Below are 8,778 nucleotides of genomic sequence, written 5' to 3' on the forward strand. Positions count from 1 at the left end.
TACTCAAACACTCCTTCCATGAATAATAAACATACCTTCTCCAGTGTGCGTGACCTGGCCCTCACACTCTGGGATGTTACAGTAATCAAATCTGGTAGCGGGATCTGTTGTGTAACACCAGGGTCCATTTTCATCCCCATCAGGATTCCTGCAGTAGTTTCTATCCAACCCTGCTTTGGGGTGTTTTTCAGGAGTATAACTGTAACAGTATTAAAATTATTTAAATTCCAGTAATTTAGTGGAGCAGAAGGGAAATGTCTAACTTGCTTAGCTAGTGGCAGGCTCTCTTCTTTCATGGCAAAAACGAGAAAAACAGATTGTCCATTGTAACCCATAAATGAAATCTGAAAAAACGTTCCATAACTATGATAATTAGCAGCTTTCTCACTAGGTCTCTATTGCCAGTGATGAGTGAACTTACAGCCTGTAAGGACTATGACAGTTTCAAAGGACAATTATTGTCTTTAATACTTGCATCCAGCTGATCTAGTCAGCTCACTGTGACCTATGGCTCTGTCATGTATTTTTCTTAGTGGAACTATTTTAAAAAAGGAGTATTTCTGGAGACTATTCACCAAACACGACTGGATCCTAACTTGCAGAGATTTTGAAGCAAGTAAGTTACCCTAGGCTTCTTCCTCCCAGAGAAGACTAAACAGCTCTTAAACAAAAATCTAAACAAACACACCCATGCTTCATTAGGATAACAAAACAACACAATTTTTAAACAGGTAGAACTCCATCAATGACTAAAGAAAATAGGACATCTGCTTCCAGGCTTGCTTCAGTGAGCCCCATGGCAGCCAGCCATGAGAAAACTCTGCCTAGGTGAGTCCATTTGGCACCTAGATACTTTGCTGGATGTTTCTTCTTGACTGTCTGGATGGCAGGCGGGGGCTCATAGAGCTGGACAGATATTACTGCTTTTCCTCCCCCCCAAAAAAAAACCCCCCCACCTCATGCAGAAGAGAGAAATTATGGCCCCACTGTCACTAACAGCAAAATTTACATCATGTGTAGATAGAAGCAGCATTTCATGTTCTTAAGAGACCCAGAATGTAGACACAACTTCCCTAGCTGACAGTGCGTCCTTTGCTTATCCAGATTGTTGCAGTTCTCTGCCAGTAGAGTCAAAAGTAACAAGACAAATGAATATATAGTTTTCTTAAAAAGCCACCTGACAACTGTCTTTGATAACATGCACTATAAAGTTGCTTATACACATGAAGTTGGGGAAGCTTGGAAGAGATGCAGAACAACATGAAGACAAACATAAATAAGGCCATACTTTGGATTGTGTGGTGTTTTTTCTGCCCACATCTGGCACGGAATACCCCTCCAAGTTTTAGCTTCTGTTCCTCTGTAGTCTTTCCCACTCCCTTTTTTACATTGTAGAAGGTAAACTGAAATGGAAATGGCTTTGTTAATTCAGTGGTGCTACAACACAGCATCTCTTAATACTGAGAATGTGCAGATATAACTCTGAAATTCATCAGTTCACAATGAATTGTGTTTTACCATGTTTTGAACCTCTTGTGCATGCAAACAAAGGTGTGATTCCACAAGGTATTTTAAAACAAATCAGTTACCAACTACTAGCAACTACAGAGGAAAATTCCTGAAGCATTTTATAAAGCTAAAAAAATCTAGTTAAGAAAACAGCCATAACAAGTTACAATTGTTTTTGGCAGGTATAAAATACATGATTATGCTATCATATTACTGGCATAATAATAATAATAATAAACTTACTTTTTAAGGGAGATCTTTCACCAGCAGCTGGAGATTATTTGAAATGCACTGTTCATAAACACATTTGCAATGTGGGTGTCATGCAACTACCCCTTCAAGCCAGAAAATTTTTACTTATCAAAATGTGTTTGTCACATGATGGCCCCCAGATCTTTGATTCCTCTTAGCCTCAGACTCCCAGATCAGACAGACAGTTATCTGAGCCTGGCATACAGTAAGAGTTAAGCATAAACAAATGCTTATATAGCCTGGTCCTAGTAATACATGACCAAAGGAGTGAGATATAAGTTCAAATATAATGAGCTATGTGGAAGTCTCTGTCACTCTCAGCCCAGTTCATAATGGGTGCAGGCCCACCTCACTGAAACTGTCATCACCTGCAACAGTCCACTCTAGCACTGCAGCAGAGAATGCAAAGGTGCAGTTAAAACAGACCAAACATGTAAATGTGTAGCATCTTACTAGGTACATACTTTTCTTCTCAAAAAGAACTGCATCTGTGCTGTTGAATGTCACTGTCATTTTGGTATTTTCAGCCAGTGTTAAACACTGTAGCTTTTTCCTGGTGAATAGGAAGGCCCTGTTGAAATTGAGAAGGAAGCGATATTCACATAAGAAGCAATATTTTAAATTAAATTCAAATTATTCAACTTGTAATTATCTTTCTATAGATTATTAATTTACTAGCACTGTCTCATTTCCATCTTTCAGATACTGCACTCAGTATTTGAGACACTGAGTAAGAGTTTGATGTTTTCTACTGCTCTGAAGAGGCTGATTTTTTCAGGATGTATAACTATGTGAAAAAGTTACCTTGTGGGAAGCTAGTTACTGCATTGCCAAAATGTTATCAATAGCATTGTAGAATCAGCTAGATTGGAAAAGACCTTCAAGATCATCGAATATGAATCCAAGTTACCCCAGGACTGCCAAGCCTACCACTAAACCAGGCAGTAAGGGCTTCAACTACACAGGTTTTCAGCACTTTCAGGGCCAGTGATTCCACCAGTTCCCTGGGAAGCCTGTTCCAGTGCTCAGGTTAGCACCTTTCCCTAACTCACTTTTTTGAAACATGGTAGCATCCAGCTGAAGAGGGGTAAGCAGCTCTGTATAACACTGGATAAGAGCAGGAGCTCAAGCATTTGCAGTAGCACAAATAATACATTTTAAATCCACCTTTTACTTGACCTTGTAGTAATTTACAGGTGGAGGTAAGCCACAAGCTAAAGGCACACTCATGGGGGATGCTGCTGTAGGCAGAGCTGCAGCAGGATGGGGATTTTGATTCTGAGCAACAGTAGGAAAATATTGTTATGCAGACACACACAATAACATAGTTTTAAGATTCAACAGACATTACCTGCAATTAAAATTTCCTTCTGCTTCACATTTCTCTGCACATTCTTTTTCATTATTTGTCTTGTAAAACTGCTTATTTCGAGTAAGTATCCAAACACCATCTGTTCTTAAATAGCCATCCAGTATATCTCCTTTCACTACAAGGGAAGGAAAGGAACAAGGCATTAAAAAATGAGAATGCTGCAGTTAAGAAGATCTGTGACTCTGAGTCCCATTTTCCACGTAGCTTTGACAGGTAAAGGCACCATTTATTTTGTGTAATTCTGGGTAAAAGATAATAAACACTGAGGCAATTTCTGCCTCCTGACACAATCACAGCTGTATCACTATAACATGTCACAGGAAAAAACAGTGGAAGAGGGATGTAGAGAAGCAGCTCTGGATAGAGTTATGCATGGGTTTGAATCTGAGAACAAGAAATGTGAAATAAGAATAAGGGAGACTGGAGAGAGGGACTAAATGGTGTCAAATAAACACCAGTTAGAGAATGAAGAAAGGAAGTGATACCCACATTAAAGTTTTGGAGAAGCAAGAACTGGGAGGATGTGAGATTATGACCTCCCATGTGGATTGTGCAATCATTACAGTTTTATTGGTCACTGAATAGTTGTTTGTCCTAAGATCTCTTGCCTCTGTCATAAAATGACTATATAGCTTTTTATGATGGCCACCATTATTCTGTTGTAATTGGTTGAGCACACTTACTAACGAAACTGTCAGGCTGCACCTCTGCTGCAGCAAATTAACCCAAGATTTTAAATTAATGAATCAGTATTATCATATCTGAAAGCTACAGGTGCCTGAAATATATGTATTTGATGTACCTGCTAATACATCTAATATTTATCTCTAAAATGTTGTTGCTCTCAATGGAGTTAGACATCTAATTGCTTTTTTCCTTTCATGTCTATAAAGATTCTGTGTTTCTACATGGGAAAAAAAAACATTCTATGTTCCTAATTTCTACAAAAGTTTGTTTGTATATCCAGCACCAGGATACAAGGTTATAAAAGTGATATGGTTTAATTATATCATTTTTCAAGCTAGATTATTATTGATGGACACAGGAAATTCATAATCTTGTGCAGCATTGTCACAAGTAATGGTGTGTATCTTTCATTTATGCAAACACTCATACTAGGCTCAATTCACTGCAATCACTCCAGTGTAGTTAATTCCCACGACACAAAGTTCATTTATCACCTACCTCCTAATCATGTAAAGTAAAAAGCATTTGGGCCAATAAAGAAAGTAAGATGATTAATTGCCTGAGGACTATCCTCTGTGACTGTTTGCAGAGTTGTTTAAGAGCTATAAAATCTACATGTTTTAAGAAATCCCTGACAGAGGCCTCCCATATCTAATCCTACAGTTATAGCAGGATTATTTGGAGCACCAACACCTACCAATTTCTCCTGATGGACTCAGCAAACAAGTACATGGACCAGAAGAGGAAAATATTACTTTTCAAACTTTATTGGCTCATCTTAAAACCATATGTTTGTCCAAAGAGCTGTATTTTGGATAGAATTCCTTTTCATAGATCATTAAAAAAAAAAAAAAAGATTTATTTCAGTTGGTTTAAGAATGAACACATGAGATCTTGGATGACATGCATAAGCTAAAAGGCAACACAGATTGGCAGAAGCTTAGATACCAGAAAAGAAAATGGGATGTTAGTTGCCTAAAAACCATTGCAAAGTATAAACTTGTAGAAGAATACAATAGGTTTAAAATGCAGCAGGGAATGTATTAGTCTAGCCAAAGTCCAAGTCTTTATAAACCCAGACATGACACATGATGATTGAACAGAATATTCATATATATTTAAGCAAACCAATTTATTTTTTACATATGTGTATTTCCAGACTTGACCAGTACTAATCCAGAAGACATAAAAAAATGTTTTTCAGGCAGTTTTGTGAACCATCACTTTAAAGCAAGTGAATTAGAGCTGATAACAATAAGCAAACAAAAGTAATTTTATCAGCTCTCTTTTATAACCAAGCACAATCAGAGAGTGATATGCCCCTGTTATTCTGACATATTAAATGGCTGAGCTATTAGAAAATCATAGAAATTGCAATGATATGTTTTTACCAATACTTTCTAAAAGTCATATAAGTGCCATACAATGATATGCAGTGTTAAAGTACTAGAGAATATGATATCTGATTGAAATCTGATTGGAATGTATAATACATGTGGAATATTTACTTACAGAATTTGTAAATGAGCTTGAAATTCATATATTAGCTTTAGTGGAATATCCACTTTCTTTTGGAATTGTAAAAAAGAATTCTAGACATATTGCTGCAAAAGTTGACCTAGGCTACTGAAGATACAATTTCTACCTACTGCCTCTGCAAAAACATGAGAACATTTTCTTATAAGTGCTTGACAACAGAAATGAGAAATTGATGGAATAAAAAGGAGCATTTTAATTTTTAAATTTCTTTTAAATGTTTAATTTTAAAGCTTTAAAACTCCTATCATAATGGATGAAAATCAGGGTCACTGTGCTTAGCAATGCTTGGCAGTAAAAACAGCTTCAGCATTTGATCCAAAGCTTGCTGAAAACAGAGACAGCTGTCTCACTGGCTGCTATGGGTTTTGTAGAAGCCTTTGGGGCTGTTTTCCATGTCTGCAGAGAGCCATTTGTTCCCCACACAGACACCAAGGCTGTTGCTCTTCTGATGTCTCAAACAAACACAGCACTGGAGCAACCACAGCTTTCGCTTTGCTCAACAGCAACTCTCTCTGGCCGGGAAGACCTAAATCCATCATCATCCAGGTAAGTGATGACACAGAGATTTGGGGACCTACCTTCCCCAAGGGCAAGCATGTAGCCCCCATCTTACCTGGGCAAGCAGAAGGCAAAGACTCTTACCTGAGCCGAGCAAGAAAAGAAAGAGAAAAGCGGCTTTGCTAATCCCCATTTTGGCCCAGTTGGCGGGTGCTGGAAGTTGTGTGTGTCAGTGCACAAAGTTTTATTGACTCGCACTGCAGTGAGGCAGCATCAAACAAACAAGGCAGGTAGATGAAGTTAATCATTCTCCCATGCTGTGACCCCCTTTACCGTACTGTGGCCATTGTAACAACCTTGAATTGGGTGGATTACCAAATCAGACTCAATCATTTGTACTGGATGTTGGAAAATGTGAAGAAAACACCATTCATTTCTGCTTGGACAGTCAGCAGATCTGTACCCTCCAACCAGCGTGTCAGCACATGTACAGGTGAATCCCAGGAACGTCACCTTGTACATATGGATGTGGAAGAGATGGGCTGTCCTTATGGAAGCAGGAGTACCTCACAGAGAGATTATGGAGACATGGATGGGAAAAGGCAGAATTAGAGGAACATGTGGGAGTGAGAAGGGCGTGCAGAACATGAAGATTTCCCAGTTTGATATAGGAGAGAAGTTGGCTCCCCAAGAGATGCAGGAGGACATGATGAGCAGGGATGTGAACTATGCAGATCCAAGCCTTGCTTGTTCTGCCATTGACAGTGTCACTTGCTCTGTTCTCAAATAACAAATGTCACAGAGTATAGATGCAGAAATCTGAAGTCATTCTAGATCTGCTAGTAAATAGCATGGAAAAGTCTTTTCTCCTGAATTTCATTTAAATCTTAGACCAATCAGAAGCAGAGAGATTTTTATGCCCGTTTTCTACTAGAAAAAATGGAAGCCACATGAAACAATGGAAGCTCATGAAAACTCTGCTGTAATCCCTCCTGATTTTGTTTGGGATTTTCTAAAGAATGTGCTGTCCTGGTAATGTCCAGAAGGGTGCAGCAGATGATGCTTTTTTGACAAGAGGTGCCATTAAACCCCTAGCATAAGGTGGCAGTAAGCACTCATGATACATTGGCTGGAGACGTTTGTCCATAAACTTGAAAAAATCCCGAGGGATTTATTTTTTCATTGCTCATGTCACAGTACTAGCTTATAAAAAATAAGCTTATCCAAATACGCATTTCTTTTCTTTCTCAGTTCCCCATTTTCCTTCCCACCACAACACAAGAGGCTTAAAGTTGGCTGGTTTGAAATTATGTCATATTAATAGGTTCAGAAGATTTTCAGGTCTCAAAGCTGTATTGCATGTGGGAAAGACAGCATGCAAGTGTGAAGTACAGAGAAAAAAATAGAATGAGAAAGAGCAAGGGAAGAAAGCCAAATTAACATTATCACTGTAAGAAACTGAAAAACATAATAAAGGTTATAATTCAGTGAAAAATAGAGGCACCTATTTGGAAAAACACCCCCACACACACACACACTCACACAGTTTGTGAGATCATAGTGCAGATTTCATCTAAATTAGAAAAAGGAGAAGAAACAACTCCCTAGAAATGGAAAATAAATATGGATAAAATGAATAAATGAGTTTTGAGCTCAAATTAATGTTCTTAATTTGGAAAAACATAGAACTGCACAGTAATGAAAAAAAAGAATTTGAACGTTAAGTGTCAGGTTATAAAATACTTGCATTAGGCTTTCACCTTGGAGAAAAAGAGGTTTGTACATTCTTGCTCGTTCTACACCTTCGCTAGGGAGCCTCATGCAGCTCTGCTGCACTGGCTTGGAGTATGTATTTTCTTTAAGTGATGAACAGGAGACTTGTCAGTTAATCAAGGAGGTACTTCCAGGCACTGATTCAGTAAATTCTGTTGGTGAAATATAAACACGTCTGCTGACTTCAGAGGGCTTTTATACAGGCCTTGTACAATTTTTGATCGCCTGTACTCTGCACTGGTGTTACTGTTTCCTCATCAGATGCAAATCTGTTCTGAAGAGCCAGTTTCTAAAGTACTAGGGAAAATTTCCCCAATTTCCCTTTCCTGGTAAAGACACATTGATAGCAGTAGCAAATGAGACATGAACAACCAGAAGTAATAGAGTGGATAGTGAGTGGTGGGCACTGCTTTTATATTGGTTGGCCAATTTGGTTTTTTTTTCATATTTTTCCATGTTTAGTCACAGAATTCCCAACCCCAAGTTAGTTTCCAAGGGGAATGAGAGCAGTGTCCTTTAACTCTTTTTAAAATCTCTTTCATGCAAAGGTGTGTGAAGCACTGGAATTCTGCCTGGGAAGGTCGTGGAATCTTCCCAATTGGAAATTTTAGGAACAAGTTTGATAAACATCCAACAAACGTTTTGGGTTTGTATGTGTTCCTACACCATGAGGGTTGAAGTAGAAAATCCTTTTTTGTTGTCTTTTTCTTTAACTCTGTGAATTAGGTTTGTGACACCTAAACAGCTGTCCTGCAACTCACCATGAGCCATTGACAGTGATCCTCCTTTTTCTCTGCAGGATGGCTTTTACACCTTCTGCCTTCCTTCTCCACTTATCTCCTCCCACAGCTCGTAGACATGAAAAGAAGAAATGCTGCATTTCCAGGAATCCAGAGTCTTATGCACTCAAGTTCCCACAGTCACTGTGCCCATTAATCACTTTGGCTATATCTACATGCCCTTCTCTCTCTTGGCAGGCTGCAGTTCAGTGCTGTAGATCATCTTTTAGAGCACTTTTGATTCGTTCAGGAAGAGTACAACACATGGAGTCCTTGCCCCAGGAAGACTGACTGAGTAGAATAGCTCTCTTCAGAGAATGAAAAAAAATCTCTTCTTTTCCAAACCACTATGGGAACACTCAGAAATCT

The 8,778-nt window shown here is 38.6% G+C and overlaps 1 protein-coding gene across 1 annotated transcript in view; it reads right to left on the reverse strand.

The window, feature by feature from the left end:
* LOC104408519 (plasminogen-like) overlaps positions 1–6,050 on the reverse strand; it is a 22,546-nt gene extending 16,496 nt beyond the window's left edge. The window contains exons 1-5 of the mRNA XM_010018157.1: positions 6,002–6,050; positions 3,113–3,248; positions 2,226–2,332; positions 1,289–1,403; positions 36–199 (exon numbers count right to left, since the gene is read on the reverse strand). Coding sequence (XP_010016459.1) covers positions 36–199; positions 1,289–1,403; positions 2,226–2,332; positions 3,113–3,248; positions 6,002–6,050 — 571 coding nt within the window. The remainder of the gene's footprint in view (positions 1–35; positions 200–1,288; positions 1,404–2,225; positions 2,333–3,112; positions 3,249–6,001) is intronic.
* Between the last annotated feature and the right edge of the window lie 2,728 nt (positions 6,051–8,778).

This window comes from Nestor notabilis, unplaced genomic scaffold (assembly GCF_000696875.1).
Source record: "Nestor notabilis isolate BGI_N333 unplaced genomic scaffold, ASM69687v1 scaffold10727, whole genome shotgun sequence".
Taxonomy (NCBI): Eukaryota; Metazoa; Chordata; class Aves; order Psittaciformes; family Psittacidae; genus Nestor; species Nestor notabilis.